At 40.8% G+C, this 20,211-nt stretch overlaps 1 protein-coding gene across 5 annotated transcripts in view; it reads left to right on the top strand.

Moving 5' to 3' along the window:
* Positions 1-20,211, top strand: part of AHCYL1 (adenosylhomocysteinase like 1) — a 38,991-nt gene extending 18,780 nt beyond the window's left edge. For 2 of the 5 annotated variants that reach the window (XM_514386.9, XM_003308340.7), the window contains exons 2-17: positions 5,502-5,613; positions 7,682-7,825; positions 8,830-8,930; positions 9,364-9,466; positions 11,230-11,324; positions 11,892-11,998; positions 12,812-12,928; positions 13,135-13,198; positions 13,963-14,051; positions 14,414-14,484; positions 14,841-14,935; positions 15,020-15,118; positions 15,519-15,587; positions 16,016-16,094; positions 17,203-17,323; positions 18,142-20,211. In XM_514386.9, coding sequence (XP_514386.3) covers positions 5,502-5,613; positions 7,682-7,825; positions 8,830-8,930; positions 9,364-9,466; positions 11,230-11,324; positions 11,892-11,998; positions 12,812-12,928; positions 13,135-13,198; positions 13,963-14,051; positions 14,414-14,484; positions 14,841-14,935; positions 15,020-15,118; positions 15,519-15,587; positions 16,016-16,094; positions 17,203-17,323; positions 18,142-18,148 — 1,473 coding nt within the window. In that variant the 3' untranslated portion in view covers positions 18,149-20,211. Of the gene's footprint in view, positions 1-398; positions 904-5,501; positions 5,614-7,681; positions 7,826-8,829; positions 8,931-9,363; positions 9,467-11,229; positions 11,325-11,891; positions 11,999-12,811; positions 12,929-13,134; positions 13,199-13,962; positions 14,052-14,413; positions 14,485-14,840; positions 14,936-15,019; positions 15,119-15,342; positions 15,588-16,015; positions 16,095-17,202; positions 17,324-18,141 lie in introns of those variants that run through there. The other 3 variants (XM_063798625.1, XM_003308339.7, XR_010152876.1) reach the window with 3 other exon arrangements.

Here is a 20,211-nt window from a genome sequence, read left to right as displayed (position 1 = left end):
AGTAGTGGGTATGTTCCAGGAACCAGGATTTCTTCAGTCACCTGTACTGATTTTTTTTTTAAACCTAGAATTGATGATAAATCAATATCGGGAGAAACAGAGATGACTGGCATGTGTTTATATAATATTGGTGGTGGGACTGAGAAAAGAGAAGTATGGACGGGTCAGGCAACTAGGTAGGTAGTAGATAGCTAAATAGGCATTGAAACAGTCTGGGTGTGTGTTACATTCTGTTGCAAATTGTGGTGTTCAAAAGATTGGGAAGCCCTTTTCTGACCTACTTACTGCCTTTTTTCTAACGTCTTATTTTTACTTCTAGTTGGCAGTTGCAGGCCTCGATTACTCATTGACTGGAGCACTTTAGGAGATAATAGTGAAGTGAAGTCAGTGAAGTGTTTAGTCTTACAGGAAGAGAGGGGAGTAGCTCACAAGGGTCAAACTACTCTTTGGCAGAGTTTTTCAAGCTGTGTGTTCCTTACCTTTTGAGTGACTCAGCAGTTTGGGGCCTGGTATTGCCTCACCTCTTCTCGCCGCGAGCATTGACAGAAGATCTAGTTGAGTCCTACTTTGAAAGGAGTATTGCTTCTGACTGTGGAATTGGATTCTAGCTGTGTGTGTGTTATATCCTGTTACTGTTGAGACACAGAGGCGGGAGTCGGGTGGGGGAAGATATGTGCTGAGATTAGTCAGCCTGCCCTCCCTCTCCCCCAAGAAACTCAGGCCCCATCTGGGGAGAGTGAGAACTTAAGAAACTTGAGACAGGGAAGGAGAGCCGGGAGCAGCCAAAACCTGCTAAGTCTCAGAAGACTGGTTTCTGCACAAGGGAATGGAAGAAGTGACTGGAGGTGGCTGTGGATTCAACTCTGGCCTGAGATTGATTCCCTTGAGATAAGTTGTTTTCTGGTGGGTGTGTCTGGGAGCATTGTGTTGGGAAGGGAATTCCTTTCTTTGGGAAACACTTTTTTTTTTACTTGAAGTGAAAGGTATTCAGACTTGTGTATTTCTTGTACCAAGGAGTGGGTGTTTATTGATAACTGTTTCTTTGGGTTCATCTGAAGTGGGAATCAGACTGGTAAATATCAAGAAAAACTGGGCATGGTGGTGTGGGCCTATAGTCCTAGCTACTCAGGAGGTGGGAAGATTGTTTGAGCCCAGCAGTTTGCAGCCAGCCTGGCAAACATAGTGAGACCCTGTCTCTTTAAAAAGAGAGAGAACGTAAGGAAGTAAAGGTGTTACACCTGTTTTGGCTGTCTGCCATATTCTCTTCCTTTCCTCTGAAAAAGGAGTGGGTGAGGGTAGAATCTGTAGAAGAAAAAATAATTTAACCAGAAAATATGTGTGAAAGAGGGATTAGAAAAGATGTAGGAATCTTGAAAAGTGTTCTGACACACTATGCTTAGTAATGATGATCTTGTTAAAATATCTAGTTTTTTATTGTTACTTTTTTTTTTGCTCAGTTGCTAAGAAATATGCTGACCATAATTTCTAAACAGAAAAATCTCTACACACAATATGCTAGGACAGACAATGGGACAGAATATATAAATTTAGGAATGTCCCAGAGAATCAGTAGTGTACCAAAAGAGGGATCCTAGCCCTTCAAATAATTCTCTGCAGTAAGAAAGACTGCTCTGCTCACTTCTACATTGCACTTTCTTAATGATTTGTTTTCCTAGTAATTGTTGTTTATCTTTGAATCTAGTTCTTGACACTTAGGAAGAAACCTTTTTGAGGAAATTAAAAGCTGTTAGATTGGTATTTGAAATAACGAATTTGACAAGATGTCTAAGTTAAACCTAAGTTAAACAATATCCAGATAAGGCTGTGAAGACTATAATATCTGGCATGTTCCTCATGGAGCAGTGAAATTCCATGCCAAAGCCACTTACATTACTATACTGTGGGTCAAAACATGTCTACAGATTTTAAGGGACCGTGTTTCCTTGCATAGAACTTTCCTGGGGTAGCACTGGATACTTAGTTGGTGCCTAGCAAATGTGATGACTAAAGAATATAATGCATCACAGATATTATCCTGATCACCATTTCTTGGCTAAAATGTTGTAGTGGAATTCTGGTGGCTGTTAATTCTTTCTCATTCAGGAGATAGCAGGCAAAATTGGGTGGGCCCTGGGAAGGAGTGTAGCTGGGCTATTTAACATCTGAGAATATAGGATGTGTGTTTATGAAAGTAAACTCAGCTTCTAATGGTAAAAAAAAAAAAATCAATTAGGATCAACTAAAGGAATAGCATACAATTTTTCTTCTCTTGAGGTATGTAACTTTTTTGGATTGTCTCTGATCCCCTTCTCTTGGTAAGGTCTGCACAATTCTTTCAGCTCACTTTGTCAGCAGACTTCCCACTAGGTAGTGCATATACCCCAACTTATTCGTTTGGTAGAGCTTTTCTTTACCATTCTCAGTATCACATGGAAGAAAGTCAACCATTGTACCTGCTAAGCTATTTGAAGAGGTGCTTTAAATAGCATGTTAAACTGGCCTGATATTTAATTGGGTTTTTAAGACACAGCAAGTAGACTTCTGTATTTGGGTGTGCTATTTGAAGAATGGGTCAATCTGACCTTCTAGCCTTTCATAAATATGCTCTTAGTGTAAGAATGGAACACTGGTATGCTTGTTCAGTTGTGGGTAAGGCTGTTTATGGGGTGGTGAGTTATTCAAGCATAACATCATTCTTTAACATAAGACTTTTTACTTAAAGATACTTTCTGCATTTCAGCCACTTTATTTCCTTTCCATTCCTTCTCTTCCCAATCCTACTTTTTATTTAGGTGTAGTATTCCTTGTAGATGTAGATTTGAAGAAAGGTGAAAGCACAGTAATTAAGACTTAATGTTTGGAAGAAATTATGATGATAGGAATTAATAGAAACATAACAACTTTGTAGTCTTCCTTTTCGTCTTACCCAGATTATCATATTTGCCTTAAATGAGTGAGTCCAACCCAATCAGAAGGCTGTTGTTGAGATCTGGAGAGAAAACTTGTGATATCCAAAAGTTGCTTTTGGCAGCAGTGTTTATATTTTCAATGTGAGGGTGAACAATGCTCCAGGAGATACTTCACCAAGAGAAAACAGAGCTACTAGCTGTGAAGATAATCAGTGGAGCTAGCAGGTCTGGAGGAAACTGGCAGAGCAGATGTATTCCACAGCATCAGTTGTAACACACATTCTCTTCAGGCTGTAATTTGGGGTGGAAGAAAAGACCAGGTTTTCATGCATCTTTGTATTGCTGGGACACCTTATAAGTGGTGAGAATGTCAAACAGCTGCAAGAATACACAGTCCATTCATCCTTGCCATGGCTTGGGTTAACTACATTCTACCCACTTCAAATATGGACCATATTCATTATTTGAGAGATGGGGAGGTAGGGGCACTGCACTGGTTAGTAAGCTGCTAAGCTGCTTGCAACACAGTCCAGTATTTTTAGATGGGAAAGATTTTGCTTAGCCTTAGCCTACTGATGAGCTTTATTAATATAAGGGGAAATTATGACTTCGGTTTTTAAGTTGCTGAAGAAACACATTTCTCTCTTGCCACAGCCACCTTTCTATATAAAAAACCGCAAGTGTTATTGCAGTTCCCTCCCCCACCCTCACCCTCCATGTACCTGGTATCTGGGAACATGCCCAGAACCCTTTGAAAAAAGGCGAACAGGGGAAGGAATCATAGCAGAGGGGAGAGTAGCTTCCAAATAGAATAGGCTGCATATGCCAGCAGCAGGGAGGCTGGTGGAGGAAGGGCTGCCTCTGGAGAGTGTTAAGAGGGGTTGATGGTCTCTTGACTGTGTATTTTTTTCCATCATCAAAATAACAGCATATTGAGTTGGAAGTCATTACCTTGGTCCTGGATTAATTTCTTCAGTAAAACTAGCTTTACTGACTGTAGAAATCAGTTTCCAATTTGTTTATATTAGCTGCTTGTGCCTAGGCTGCCCGCTTAAACCTGATTGCTGCACTGCAATCTGGTGCTCCCCTAGCTGAAGGGTACATGTGAAAGAGGAGGGGAACCTTTTGCAGCTGTAACTAATGGGTAGTTTACTGTTCCTGGCTTTAAAGTGGCTGTAACCATGTTGCCAGTATTATACAGAGAAGATTTTAATCTGTAGTCATTTACATTTCCAGAGTATTTGCTAAAGACTTAGCTTAATGGATTCTCCAAGGGAACCTTTTCAGATTTAGTCAGATCGTGAACAGAATCTCAGTTCATATACTCAAACCATCCTGCTTATTTCAGGGGTGAAGTTTATTTTATTTTGAAGAAAGGGTTTATCAGAGTTTAAACAGGAGTTCGGGAGGAAGGTTTAAACCATGTAATAAAAGTGTTACACACTTTATAAATCTATAAATAATATCAATTGCAAGCTATTTGCTATTGATTAGAGCCAGTTTTATTCTTCAAAGAATTATCTAGTTCTGGCTTATTTCATTTAAGGAAGTTTGTTTTTTTGGGGTTTTTTTTTTTTTTTTTTTTTGAGACAGAGTCTCACTCTGTCACCCAGGCTGGAGTGCAGTGGCACGATCTTGGCTCACTGCAACCACCACCTCCCGGGTTCAAGCAGTTCCCTGCCTCAGGCTCCCAAGTAGCTGGGACTACAGGCACCCGCCACCAAGCCCAGCTAATTTTTGTATTTTTAGTAGAGACGGGGCTTCACCATCTTGGCCAGGCTGGTCTCCATTTCCTGACCTCGTGATCTACCCACCTTGGCCTCCCAAAGTGTTGGGATTACAGGTGTGAGCCACTGTACCTGGCCCATTTAAGGAAGTTTTTAATACAAAGTTTACCAAGTCATTATTTTCTCCTTCCTTCAGATTAGTCCTAATGAGTTAGAATTTACTATAGTGTATGTGGGTTTTTAAATTTCTTTTTATCATTATATTCTGGTATTTTAAATTTTTACTAGGATAGGAGGTTCTGGAGATATTACATTGGCTTTGTGAAGTATAGACATATGGTTGAGCTCTGAGTATTGGCACCCTAATGCCCATCACCATTTCTAGGCATCTCTTCATAATTCTTTCAGAAAGCAAGACCATTGGCAACTTTAGGAATGTGCTACAAGGGAATATTCTGAAACAAAAACCAAAAAACCCCAGTAGCACTATGAGATTCTGTTTTCTGAAAGATTTGGGAAGAAGGGTAAAGAGTTTAATCTGTCAGGGTTATAAGAGGGGAAAAAAACTTGATGGAATGTGAGAAAGATTTATAAAATTGAACATATACTAAACGAAATTGGTTCTTAACCTCCTCCCCTCCTCCCAAATCCTGCAGAAACAATTGAGAGGAGACAGTGATTGACGTGTTGGGAGAAGTCAGAGAGTAGCCTGGGCCTTCCCCCATTTCTGGTGGGAAAGTTGCTGGCTTAGTAGGAACCATGTGATTACATGGCTTTTAGGGAAAGACAATGTATAACCTTAAAAAAAAAAAATTTCATGGATTTTCCTTGTAAGTTTTCAACTTTTTGTCTTCCTTTTGTATAGCAAATCCAGTTTGCTGATGACATGCAGGAGTTCACCAAATTCCCCACCAAAACTGGCCGAAGATCTTTGTCTCGCTCGATCTCACAGTCCTCCACTGACAGCTACAGTTCAGGTAGGTGTGAATGAACTCCATGTCCTCTCTAATCTCTCTTCCCTGTTTGCTACCAGTGCTCTTCACTTAGCAATCTGAAAATACCTCATGTTATGACTGCCCACCTTTGTGCTGAAAACTGTTAGTGGCTGGGCAGTGGGAATGTTCTGCAGCCAAGCTAGTAGCTGGGGAAGCTTTTGTCGACTCGAGACTTTCTTCCCCCTGGCTGTCTGTGTGTGTGGTCTGTGGCCAGTGCCCAGTTGGTAGGACTGGGCTAGTTCCCATTCCCACATTGATCCGCCCATTTCAAAAGGAAGAAATCAATGCTATTTTGGCTGACAGAATTGGCCTTAAAAAAGAAGTGCATTTTGAAGCACGATTTCTTTGTGTAAAATATACCCTGTCACCTATCTCTTTCTTTCTTGTCTCCAAGACTGCTTAGATTGTAACAATAAAATTAGTATTTTGGCTTCTTTTATTTATTAGGTTATTCTTTCTGTTGGGATATCCTCCCCTGTTAGCCTCTGGAGCAGGAAAGATTCAGACTACTGTAATGTAACTCCAGCTCTGTTTCTTTTTAGTTCTCTCCTCCTGTCTTAACTCTCTGTAAATAAAGTCTTTTTCTGTTTTGTATTGTGTCTTTCCCAACTATAGAGCATGTATTAGAAAATTAGCATGGAAAAGAATGTAGAATCTTGGCAGATGAATACAGGAGAAAACATTAGGGACATCTAATGGGGCATCCAATACAACCTTGTCATTGTTTAACTGAAGACTCATTGTTAAAAGATTAAGAGGTTACAGATTGCTATTAATGTCAGCAGAGATATTTGTACCAAAAGCCATTCATTGTCCTTTGCCAGAATACCTTTTGCATTGTATTATCAACATTAAGGATTAACATAAATGAAAAGCTGTTATATATGATCCTGGAGTGACAGATAAAAAGTGGTGTGTGACAAGCAGGCTAACTGTAGCCAAGAAAGAAGAAAAATTAATTGTGAAAAATTGAGTTATGAGAGGAAGAACGATAAAACGACTGAAGAAGGCTTTTAAAAAGTCTTCAAAGATCTTGACGGCCATGTTACAGAAATGTATTAGAGCCTTTTAAAAAGCTTAGTGATATGGTTAAAATGTCATAGTGGGGAAGATAATCTTTAGTAGTAGTTGTGTTAGCTGGACAGGAGGAGGACCTGTACATAGAAGTCAGGCAGTGAGAGAGTCCAGGTATACTAGCAGAAACCGTGATGAAGAAAGTACTCAATTCAGAGAGGAAAGAAGTGATTTGAGAGGTAAGGAATGATTGTTGTATATCGTCTTGCATATCTGTCAGATAAGTGGTATTTTTAGCTTTTATGTGAAACCACTTTTTAAAGTTGATCATTTTGACAGACTTTCCCAGGGCTATCAATAGAACCAGAGCTGTTTGCCTTTTGTGCCATTTCTTTCTTTCTCTATTCCTTGAGCACAACTTAGTGTAAAATCCCTTGTAAGACTATCTTATCACTTTTGTCTATATCCATGGTTCTCAAAGTATGATCCTCTGACTAGCAGCATCAGCAACACCTGGTAACTTGTTGGAACTACTAATGCTTAGGTGCCACTCCATACCTGCCAAATGGGAAACTGGCCACAGGGTCTAGCAATATATGTTTTAACAAACCTTCCATGTGATCCTGATAGATGCTTGAATTTGAGAACCAGTGATCTATAGAAATAGCATTCCTTATCTGCCCTAAATTATTCTTCTGTTTTTGCCAGGTCTGGTTCCAATCCAGATGGGACCAAGTACCTCTATTATCTGGGATTACTATAGCTGCAGGTTTATAATCAGTGGTCCCTTGTCACAGGCACTAATGGCACAGTATTGTTAGGGTGGGTGAAAGAGCTGCAACATGGAAGTGCCCACAACAGTTTCATTCATACCACCTATTAGAACCTAGAGGAGCAGAACTGAGAGCGTTGTAAAAGGTAGCTCCAATTAAGGGTGTTCCCTTAACTTAAATGAAAGTCCCTTGGGGACTGCACTCTGTAGAGTTGGGGACCACTGAGGTTTTTCTATCCTTGTTTTTTTCTTTCCTGGCTCTAGCTGCATCCTACACAGATAGCTCTGATGATGAGGTTTCTCCCCGAGAGAAGCAGCAAACCAACTCCAAGGGCAGCAGCAATTTCTGTGTGAAGAACATCAAGCAGGCAGAATTTGGACGCCGGGAGATTGAGATTGCAGAGCAAGGTAAAGAAAGGGAGTGGGTTAGGGGACCAGAAACAACCCTCTTGTTGGCCATCAGAACCCACAAACAACTTAAGACTTGAAAGCTGACTTGAAAGTATACTGGGAAGAAAGACAGTATTATGGACTTTCGGATAAACACTTCTCTCTCTATGGAACTTAAGTCTTGGGATTTTGTTCTCTCTTCATTCTGTTCACAGCATGTGGTGATTACACACAGAGTAGTTTCTGTTTTCCTCCTTGCCCCACCCCACCACTGCATTCAAAGATCTACATGGCAGAATTGACAAGTCCTAGATCACTACGTGGTAGTTGGTTATATGGGATCTTACTATAGCTGCCAATGGCAGAGACCCAGATTGCCCAGAAGCAGCTGATGAGGAAGGGTTTTAAGGTAAGGATGTGGTGACCTAGGGTCTTGTTTGGTCCTGAGCACCCTCTCCTGGAGCAGAGTAAAAGTGACTGACAGTTAAATCTTGGTTTCTCTACCCCAGCCACTCCCAGTAAGGTCCTCTTTACTCTTGTGTTGTTTACACATTGAAGGCATGTTCTATACTGAGAGAGAATAGAGAAACCAAACAGACTGACAGGACATGGTAAGACGGCATAGAAAAACAGAAGTTAGTGGTTTCGGCTGAGGGTACAGTCTTTCTGGTCTGATGATTATATATAGGAATCTATTAGCCAATGCCTTAACTATTTTCCTCTCTTCCCAAATGAATGATGAGACTCACCCTTCATTTTGATCAGTTTTAAGGATTTACTTCATTCTCTGTTCAGTCCTCTGTGTATAAAGCTGAAGCAGTAGAGGAAGAGAGAAACTCCAAGTGGTTGCATGACTGCTCTCCACTATTACTGTGCCGTTGAAGCTGCCAGTCGTCATGGAAATAGGCTTAAAGTTTTTCTGCCTCATCTCACCATATCTCAACAGATCCAGACCAGCCCTGGGGCAGGAACTGATGATACTGCTAGTGCAGACCTAGCTCAAATCCTCTGTTCTTTCACAGACATGTCTGCTCTGATTTCACTCAGGAAACGTGCTCAGGGGGAGAAGCCCTTGGCTGGTGCTAAAATAGTGGGCTGTACACACATCACAGCCCAGACAGCGGTGAGTTTGTTGGAAGAAAAGAGGGACTTCTGATAAGGGGAAGAAAGAAATCAAATTTTTTTTTTCACTTTTCCTTTCCTAACTCGCCAACCTCCAAATGCTAACTATTAGTAGGATCTCCCTGTTACACAATAATGGGGTTTTCTGGGGTTTTTTTAAATATATAAACCCACTTTCAGCAAACTTGACCTAGGAAAGTCTAGATTTGCAAACATATGATTGTTATAAAATGTTATAAAGACTTTTAGAAACCTATGTTTTATGCAAAGTTAAATACCAGTGCACCACCTCGCTGGAGTACACCCTTTTGTAACTTTCCAGTGTAGCGCCTGTTGGTGCAGAGTTGATAGGTATTGCTATCTTGATGAGGCTTGCTCTCCATTCCTGGGTGGCCCTTCTCTTCCTCACCCTGTCTTCCTACACCTCTACACAGGTGTTGATTGAGACACTCTGTGCCCTGGGGGCTCAGTGCCGCTGGTCTGCTTGTAACATCTACTCAACTCAGAATGAAGTAGCTGCAGCACTGGCTGAGGCTGGTAAGTTCGGTTTTTTCCCACCAACTTTGCCCCAAAATAGTTATCCAAACATATAACTTTTTTGTATCAAAATTGTCATTACAATATCATATATGTCCAGAGGCTGTAAAATTGCGCATGATAAAAACCTCAACAGGAAGAAAGTGGATAATAAAATTAAGATGGATATCCATGATGGAATATTATGTAGTCATTAAAAATGGCCTTTAAAAATAATTTAATGGCATGGGGTCATGCCCAGTTCTAGTGTTAGTTGAACGAGGAAGAATGTTAAACTATATAAGGGCCATCAATTTTGTGAGAGAGCACAAGTAAGAAGTACCTTTTATATTGATAGTGCATTAAATAATTTGGTATTCAGTATGGCATTGAAAATATATGAGCTATTTGTGAGTTTAATTAAACGTAAAATAATTTTTTATTATTCAGGCCAGGCCTGGTGGCCCACGCCTATAATCCCAGCACTTTGGGAGGCCGAGGCGGGCAGATCACTTGAGGCCAAGAGTTCAAGAACGGTCTGGCCAACATGGTGAAATCCCACCTCTACTAAAAATACAAAAGTTAGCCGGGAGTGGTGGTGTGCGCCTGTAATCTCAGCTACTCAGGAGGCTGAGGTAGGAGAATCACTTGAACCTGGGAGGCAGAGGCTGCAGTGATCCGAGATCATGCCACTGCACTGCAGCCTGGGCGACAGAGTGAAACTCCATCTCAAAAATTAATAACAATAATAATAATTTTTATTATTCAAATATTCAGAAGAAAATCACCGTGAAGTTTCTTTGAGGACCTCTCATCTTTCTTTCTTTTTTTTTTTTTCTTAAGATGGAGTCTTACTCTGTTGCCCAGGCTGGAGTGCAATGGCGCAGTCTCGGCTCACTGCAACCCCTGCCTCCTGGGTTCAAGTGATTCTCATGCCTCAGCCTCCTGAGTAGCTGGGATTGCAGTGGCATGCCACCACACCCAGCTAATTTTTGTATTTTTAGTAGAGATGGGGTTTCACCATGTTGGCCAGGCTGGTCTCGAACTCCTGACCTCAAGTGATCTGCCTGCCTTGGCCTCCCAAAGTGCTGGGATTACAGGGGTGAGACACCACACCCAGCCGGACCTCTCATCTTTTTAAGATCCTCAGAAAGCAACTTTATAATACTTTTGGGTTTTTTTGTTTATTCTTTTCTGATAAGTGTTCACTGCAAAAAATTTAGGAAGTTCCCCAAAACCCTACAATCCCACTACATAGAGTATTTGATTAATGTTTTTCCTTTTCCTTTTTTCTACTTTACATAAATTCTAATATGTATACAGTTTTATAACCTAAATACAATATTTTCAGACGTAGTTTTCCATGTCACTGAAAACTTTGACAGCATCATTTGTAATACTCATTCATATGGCTATGTGATTTTACCTCACTATTTTCCTAATGGAGAACATTTAGGTTGTTTCAAGATGTTTACTAATATCAATAATGCTCCAGTTAACAAATTTTATTAATTCCCACTTCATTTTATCTCCTTCTAAGTATAAAATTAGCCCAGAGAAAGGAACACTTTAAGGTTCCAAACTACTTTTAAAGCAAAAATTCCTTAATTTCTTAACCTAATTAATTTCTGAACCAAAAGTGATTCTTTGACTTTTGGCTCTGAATTTTTTCCCTTCCGAAATTGTTTCTTTTGCCTTTTCCTCTTCACATGGATCTCAGAAAGTGATTTGGTACAGGACACTCCTCAAAGGAGGAATCAGCTGATTCATTTCTGTCTCTACAGGAGTTGCAGTGTTCGCTTGGAAGGGCGAGTCAGAAGATGACTTCTGGTGGTGTATTGACCGCTGTGTGAACATGGATGGGTGGCAGGCCAACATGGTAATAATGCATATACATCCTACACTTTGACAATAGATTTATTTCCTTTTTTTCCCTCAAAGCATGGTTCCCTAAATATGTTTTGGATGTTTGGTCTTATGCACTGACTTTGTTGCTAAAGTGTTTAGCTTGATACCTATTCAGAATGGGTCTGAGTACTGAATGGAAAGGTGGGGGAAGGGTAAGACTAGCTGAACACATAGCTCAAACACACCAGAACAAAATAGTGGTGCTTCTTTGGAGTAGGATTCTGCTTTCTTTCCTTCCTGCCCCAGTTCTCCTTTTGCATTCAAAGGGGCTATATATTTCAAGACTCTAGACTAAAAATGAGTCTGTGATTAGCTTAATACTCATCACTGTAGCCTAAAGCAAACCTAGGAATCCTTTTAACCATTTTACACCAACAAATTTGACTGTATTTCCACTCTCTAAGCCTGCTCTAGGGAGCTCTGAGGAGTACTCTTCCAAAACATACAGGGCTCTCTTACTAGTACAGAAAGTGGGTTCAAAGTTCCCCCCAGCCCTAGCAGCCTGAATGCCCATAGAAGTCTTCTGGCTGTTCTATAGATCCTGGATGATGGGGGAGACTTAACCCACTGGGTTTATAAGAAGTATCCAAACGTGTTTAAGAAGATCCGAGGCATTGTGGAAGAGAGCGTGACTGGTGTTCACAGGTAACAGATTCTGGAGTAGCTGCCCCTTGTGTCCTTGCCTCAGCAAACTCTCCTGGTCTCTGTTAGGCTTTAGGACTGTGTTTCAGACTTATAACTAAATGGGAATATCTTCATTAGATAAAACTTTTGAGTTTTTACTTTCGAAAAATCAAGTTGATCCTAGAAGGAAGTTATTTCAGGTTCTAGTTCATACATTTTTCTCTCCCATTTACTCCATTGAGTGATTCTCAACTAGTGTTGAGGGGCGGGTAGGGAATAAATGTATCTTGAAAAACTGTATTCAATATTGTATTATCATTTTATATTTGAAATATGAAAAACAATCCTATTGTAAAACTACATGTTATACACACTACAAAAAGTAAAACTGGGCAAAATATTCTTGGCTTGTTGGAATACTGAAAAGATATCTGAAAGAGTGTTTCTTGGGGGCACATTGCGCATGCTTACTCACACACACACGGAACCATATCAGAATCATTGATAGTCTTTGTTTATCAGAAGTAGGCATGGGTTTCTATTGAAAAATGCTGATCAAAGGAAATAACACTCCCTATAAAGGGAAGAGAAGTACATTTCTTCAATTGAAAGGCTTTTTTTTTTCTTCCAAAAAAGGGGTAAAGGGAGAAGAAAATGAAAAGAAGTGTGGAGGGATGACAAGGAAATAATCATGTTTTCTAATATCCTTGGGCAATAAATGAGACTGGGAAGGGCAGCATGGAACTTGAACAGAATTAGGCAGATTTTGCCACAAATTATGTTGTGCCAGCTAACTTGGTTTTTGTTTGTTTTTGTGACCTCTTCTCTCTTTAGGCTGTATCAGCTCTCCAAAGCTGGGAAGCTCTGTGTTCCGGCCATGAACGTCAATGATTCTGTTACCAAACAGAAGTTTGATAACTTGTACTGCTGCCGAGAATCCATTTTGGATGGGTAGGTTGAATGTATATATATTCAAACTTCTAGGGGCTCTGGTCTTCCTTTGGCTTTAAAAGTTTATTAGAGGGACCATTTCATACTGAGCTCAACCAGCTTCCAATTGTAATTCTCATGGGCATTGGCCCACACTTTTAACTTTGTGAAGAGGGACTGAGTTTGAGCTATTAACGTTTGAGTTGAGCCCTTGTCTGTTTCCACAGCCTGAAGAGGACCACAGATGTGATGTTTGGTGGGAAACAAGTGGTGGTGTGTGGCTATGGTGAGGTAAATAGCTGGGTCTCAGTGTCTCTTTCTTTTTGTGTACTTATTAGAAATATTGGGTAAAGGAGGCTTGTGCTGTCAATCTAGAGTCACTGATACAAGGTTTAAATTTTTTTAGATAATGTATCTCAAACAATAGCAAAAGCCTTTTATTCAGATTTATGAATAGAAACATACAAAATGAATTGAGTTTTCAGATTTTACCATTTTGCCTTGTGGAATAGATACTAGTATCATCTTCTCCAATTATAACAATAACCTTTAATGAGACTTAATTCAAGTGAATATATAGCATTTTAGCCCCACAAGTGACTTGCAGTAGAATTAAGGGTGGAATCTGAAATGGCATATAGTTGAATATCTCCAAACTGGAATAGGTCACAGATTTTGTTGTCTTCAGCAATGACCCAAAGAAGTTCCTGAGCTACGAGGGTATCCTTGAGTAGATTCTTCTCAAGTAAGAGAATAAGAAATTAGAGGTTGCTTAGAGTAAGTTGCTTTTGCTTAGTCTTGTTTCCCTGATGAAAACTGCTATGCAAAGCCCCAGTCCTTCCTATGACATGTCTGCTAAATTACCTCTCTAACTGAGGTTCACAACGTAATCTGGGTCTGTTTCTGTTCTGCTTGGGATTGGAGCGTCTGTGCAGCTGTTCACCAGATGACAGGCTATTTCATGAAGGTTAATTCCTGTCTCACAAATAACCTACCTACCCTAAATATCCATGACTTAATGAACCTAACAACTTGACCTTTCTTTTGTTCTGCAGGTAGGCAAGGGCTGCTGTGCTGCTCTCAAAGCTCTTGGAGCAATTGTCTACATTACCGAAATCGACCCCATCTGTGCTCTGCAGGCCTGGTAAGAACAGAGTGATAATACTATTAGATTCACTCTAGGTACTTTATGTTATTGAGAGTTCATAATTGAGTATATTAATCATTTTTGCAGAAATCACCTAGGGGAAGAGAAGGCTAGGACTGCTCTGTTCTTCTCACTCTAACCCTAGGGCTCTCTGAGAGCCTCTTGGCATTTTTCCTTCCTAGAGGGAGTCTTGGGGACTCTGAAGAGGCCAGTGTATATAGTTTAGCACAGCTTATCACTCACCATTCCTGTGAGGTGGCACTGGATCCAACTAGAAGGGGATCTTGTCTCGTTTCATGACCATCTTCCCTCCCACTGCCTTCTTGCTTTACTCATAGTGTTCCTTTCTTTTCTTCCAGCATGGATGGGTTCAGGGTGGTAAAGCTAAATGAAGTCATCCGGCAAGTCGATGTCGTAATAACTTGCACAGGTAAATAACTTGCATAGAGAAGTGTTTGTTCAGAGGCTAAATCTTGAAAGTAGTCTGAGTGACTTTCATACAAAGGAGGTGAGACCTCTGTTCAGTATAAAGGTCTCAGAACTAGAATAAGCTATCAGAACCTTAACATGTTTTCCAGAGTAAAAAACTTTTTTCCCTGGTGACTTTTTATACTGCTTGATCTGAAGACCAGATAGCCTAAGGAGCGGTTATGCATGTCTTCTCTCAGAATGTCTACATGTTCTTTAATGCCAGCAAGCCTCTGGTCTCCTATGTTCTACGTGAAAGCCAGCCAGTACCTTTGTTGCCCGGCATCTCTTTCCTTAACCACCCATCTGTTCTTTTAGGAAATAAGAATGTAGTGACACGGGAGCACTTGGATCGCATGAAAAACAGTTGTATCGTATGCAATATGGGCCACTCCAACACAGAAATCGATGTGGTAAGGCTTCTCTCATTTGTTGCTAGGCATTTCTCTACTACCTTTCATTAATAACCATAGTCAACTGTGCTTTCTTCCTTTCAGACCAGCCTCCGCACTCCGGAGCTGACGTGGGAGCGAGTACGTTCTCAGGTGGACCATGTCATCTGGCCAGATGGCAAACGAGTTGTCCTCCTGGCAGAGGTACACACAGAGAAGGACCCTGGCAGAGCAGCACAAGCAGAGTAGTTAGATCCATGAGGGGAGAGGGGAGGGAAACAAATATTGGGCCTATGTTTCCCTGAATTTTATCTTTGGAGAGAGAGAGATTTCACAAATTGGTCCCCAAAATAAAACCACTTTAAAAAAATCTACTTTTTACTAAGTAACACTATTTCCTAACCACAGCTGATTCTTTAACCTTTCAGACTCAGATGGATTTGCAGAAAATAGGAAAAAGCCTAGAGTCCTGATCTGGAACTGTAATTCTTCCTCTTCCAACTGAGTCTAGAGGGGTGTAAAGTCCTCTCCCGCTTTGGCTTGACTTGTATGCCATTGGAATCTGAGACAGAGCTCATCCCAGGGCTCTCTCTTACCTTTCCAGGGTCGTCTACTCAATTTGAGCTGCTCAACAGTTCCCACCTTTGTTCTGTCCATCACAGCCACAACACAGGTATGTGGCAAAATGCCTGCTTACACTGCACTGCAATTTGTGGAACTGGGCGTAGATCAGTTCCAGTGAGGGTGTACTGTACTATCTTCTCATCATCCTATTCTTTTTTTATGTAATAAATTGTGGAAACAGGTATTCTTAAGTATAGAAAAGAGTCACTAAGTCAGTATTCGTTGAATTGGCTGTTTTAGTTGAGAATATAATGTTCCAGCTTAGTTTTATTTGATTTGTTCTTCTGTTAGGAACTAAACAAAAACAACAAATCCTCTTAGGATGTGTGCTGCCCTTTAGTATAGGCAAAGTCCTAGGTGCTGTGACTGTGGTAGATCACTGTAGTACTTACCCAAATGCTGTTAAACCTGGTTTTATTTTTATGTGCCTGTCTAAGAAATATTTTTGTGCTTTCTGGCCTTCTTTTCCCACCTTAGGCTTTGGCACTGATAGAACTCTATAATGCACCTGAGGGACGATACAAGCAGGATGTGTACTTGCTTCCTAAGAAAATGGGTGAGTGAAAAACAGTGGAAATCTATGCAGACAGCTGCATAGTTTGGTAAAATGACTACCATGAAAGGCATTGGATTTAGAGTCAGAGTTCCAATTCCTGTTCCTATGCTTACTGGTTGTTTGACCTCAGGACAAGTTCTAATCTCCATGATCCTCAGTTTCTTGATTGGTAAAATGAGAATAATACTACATACATTGTAGAATTGTGTGAGAATCACAGCTAATGAGTAACAGTGCTTAACACAATGGTTTAGGGAGATGTTCTTACTCTAAGTAGCCTTATGAAGTTCAGTAAACTTCCCAGTGCAGCTGAGTACATACAGCCTTGGAACAAAGTGAGAGAAACAAACACAGGTTTTATTGTCCATTTTCTGTGAGGATATGCAAACCATCCAATCTCTTGTAAGCAACCCATGCTGTGTTCATGTGACATAATACATCATCTCTAGTCCTTTACCTTTCTGCACGGTGTACCCATCTCCCATAGCTCCCATATCTCCTAGCCCAAATCCCTGACTTCTTAATGCTAAAATACTTCTTGCTCTCCTCTCCTCCAATAGCTTACTTCAGACTTTTTTTTCAGTGTATAATTATAAAAGGGAAGCTTATCTATGGAAAAGTAAAAATTCTGTGCCGACTACCTTAGAAATTCATGATCCTAAGATCCATGGATCTTATCCTAAATGAGTGTTATTGACACAGGGTCTTTCTAGCTTACTGGTGTCCACTTTGATTGCTAATTTGACTATAATCTAGTTAAGGAGGTTGCTGCAGGAAGGTAGGAGTAGCATGTGACATGTGGGCCACTGCAGGGAAGCCCCCTGCTTTGCCAGAGAAGGATAGAGAGGTAAAAGCCCACTCCCTTTTGTTACCCTGGTAAGTGGCTTTTCTGAACGCACTGGACATGTGCTGAGAGAAGCACCCTGCCCAGAAAGGCAGCTTTGAGGTTTTTTTTTTAATTAAGCAAATATTTCAAGTTGTGGATTCTTTCAGAGTTATTCCATCCCTTGTCTGCTTTCTTAAAAAAGCTTCAAATGAAAATGGGAAGTTATAACTTGAGAGACATTTTGAAAAGGAGTCTGCTCTCCTGCCACTTTGCTCTTCCTAGATGAATACGTTGCCAGCTTGCATCTGCCATCATTTGATGCCCACCTTACAGAGCTGACAGATGACCAAGCAAAATATCTGGGACTCAACAAAAATGGGCCATTCAAACCTAATTATTACAGGTAACCTGGGGAGAAGCAAGTGAAAAGCTCTTTTTCCCAGTATTAAACCAAGCAGGCTAGCCTGTTTCTGACATAAAGATCAAATGTTGTACCTGATTTTGAAGAATACAAGAAATCTGTTCCAGGCCAGGCACGGTGGCTCACGCCTGTAATCCCAGCACTTTGAGAGGCCTAGGCGAATGGATCACTTGAGGTCAGGAGTTCAAGACCAGCCTGGCCAACATGGCGAAACCCTATCTCTTAGCCTGGTGTGGTGGCGGGCACCTGTAATCCCAGTTACTCAGGTGGCTGAGGCACGAGAATCACTTGAACCTGGGAGGCGGAGGTTGCAGTGAGCTGGGATCATGCCACTGCACTCCAGCCTGGGTGATGGAGTGAGACTCTGTCTTAAAAACAAACAAACAAACAAACTGTTCCAGTTAACAAGGTAGATAGAGAAATTGTGGGAGATGTCAGGGAGTTAGGGTTTTTTTGAAATTTTGGAGCCTGGGCCTCACCCCAAGAGATTCTGATATATTTGGTCTGCGATGGGACCAAATTTACAAAACATTATTTTGTAAAACCTCCCCAGATTATTGTAATGTTTAGTCAGGGTTGAAAAAACACTGACTCATTCCTGGGAACAGGCGGTAACACCAGAAATGGCATTGTCAGAGACCCTGTGGAAGAATAAGGGAGACTGGTGCCCTGGGGAATGACTGCAGGGATCCCACCCAGGCTGGGGAGGGGCCCTGGAGAAGGTGCTCTGTTTCCGATTGTTTTTTGGAACTCTCATATGGAAGACATAAGTGTTAACCAATCACTCTCTCTCTTTACAGATACTAATGGACCATACTACCAAGGACCAGTCCACCTGAACCACACACTCTAAAGAAATATTTTTTAAGATAACTTTTATTTTCTTCTTACTCCTTTCCTCTTGATTTTTTTCCTATAATTTCATTCTTGTTTTTTCATCTCATTATCCAAGTTCTGCAGATCACACAGGAACTTGCTTCATGGCTCTTTAGATGAAATAGAAGTTCAGGGTTCCTCACTCTAGTCACTAAAGAAGGATTTTACTCTCCCAGCCCAGAAAGGTGATTCTTTCTTTACCATTTCTGGGGACTTTAGTCTTAATTAGGTACCTTATTAACAGGAAATGCTAAGGTACCTTCTCTGTGGAACAATCTGCAATGTCTAAATCGCCTTAAAAGAGCCCATTTCTTAGCTGCTGAAATCAGTGCTCTTTCACTTCTTCAGAGAAGCAGGGATGGTACCTACCCGGCAGGTAGGTTAGATGTAGGTGGTGCATGTTAATTTCCCTTAGAAGTTCCAAGCCCTGTTTCCTGTGTAAAGGTGGTATGTCCAGTTCAGAGATGTGTATAATGAGCATTGCTTGTTAAGATCAGGAGGCCCACTTGGATTTATAGTATAGCCCTTCCTCCACTCCCACCAGACTTGCTCATTTTTCTAGTTTTTAACTAGACTACACTCTATTGAGTTTAATTTTGTCCTCTAGGATTTATTTCTGTTGTCCAAAAAAAAAGAAAAGAAAAATTAAGGAGAATTTTTAGTGTTAATGCTGAGGAATTGCTTGAGTGGTTAGTTGTTACCAATTTCTCTTTTGAACCTTTGGAGCTAAGGGTGCTGAGTCTAGAGAAATGCTAGTCTCAAGCCCTGTTAAGTCCCTCTGTTTCTAGCCCGTAGTTCATAGCATCAGTGAACTGGAGCCATAGCAGCAAATTCTATCAGCTGTGTACCATGCAGCTTGTGCTGAAGGCGAATTTCTTGAGCCATTACTCAGTATAAAGCACTGAGTTCTATCTTTAGGATTTATCTTTAAGAGCAAATTTCTGGTCAGCTGTGCTTCTGCAACCTAAAATATTTAAAGGGAGGTAGGTGTGGGCAGGAGGAGGAATGATAAATTGGGCCAGGGCAAGAAAAATCTAGCTTCATATAATTTGTCTGGGACTATACACCCTACATAATGTTAGTTTTACAGAAGTAATATGACTTTTGATTGCTACATACCACAAAGAGTTTATGAACTGAGATCATAAAGGGCAACTGATGTGTGAAGAAAGTAGTCAGTACATCCTGGCTCATGCTCTGAAAGAATATCCAGAGAGGCTCTCTCAAAGATCAGGGAGATGTATTCCCATGCCATGCACCCTGCTTCCCAGCATTTCTGCATGGTCAAGTGAGCTTTATGCTCATGAGCTTTAAGTATATAATTATCCAGGATTTTAAATCCTCAACTTGTTCTAGCTTGTGATCCCTCAAAGTTGGGTCATACGTTAGTGCTAGATACTAGAAATTTTCACTTTTCCACTGATCAGAGAGACAGACATTAAAAACAAAAATAGAAGAAAGGAAAGCTTTCACCCTGCAGCTTCTTAGCAGGGGACAATTGTCTTGCCAAAACTTTTTTCCCTTTTCTCTCCCATTTTCTTTTACCCAATCCCTTCTTACTCCTTGCCAGTGTGACCATGCTTTCTTCTCTGTAGATGTTAACAGTTAAGGCCTATTTTCCTCGGGCACTTAACCAACCAATCAGAACACCACATCTGTTAGGGGAGGTAACCTGGCCAACAGTGTATCCATCACGTTAGCCCTGCTGGAGGGAAGGGACCCACATTCACCTGCCCTCTGACCTGCCCCTTGATCCCATATCTATTACCGTGTCCATAGGAATAATAGGTAAGGGCTCTGTCTCTGTCAAGCCATGTAACAAAGGACACTGTAAAAAAAAAAAAAAAAAAAAAAATCTGGCATCAGAGGGAGCATGTGGAGAGCAACTTGGGAAGAACAAGTTCATTTTGTATTGAATGATTTTTAATGAATGCAATATTAATCCTTGCAGATGAGCAATAATCATTAAAATCGATTAAAATGATAAGACCTTA

This window comes from Pan troglodytes, chromosome 1 (genome assembly GCF_028858775.2).
Source record: "Pan troglodytes isolate AG18354 chromosome 1, NHGRI_mPanTro3-v2.0_pri, whole genome shotgun sequence".
Lineage (NCBI taxonomy): Eukaryota > Metazoa > Chordata > Mammalia > Primates > Hominidae > Pan > Pan troglodytes.
The sequence above is the reverse complement of the archived record's forward strand: the minus strand, read 5'-3'. Positions and strand labels throughout refer to the sequence as shown.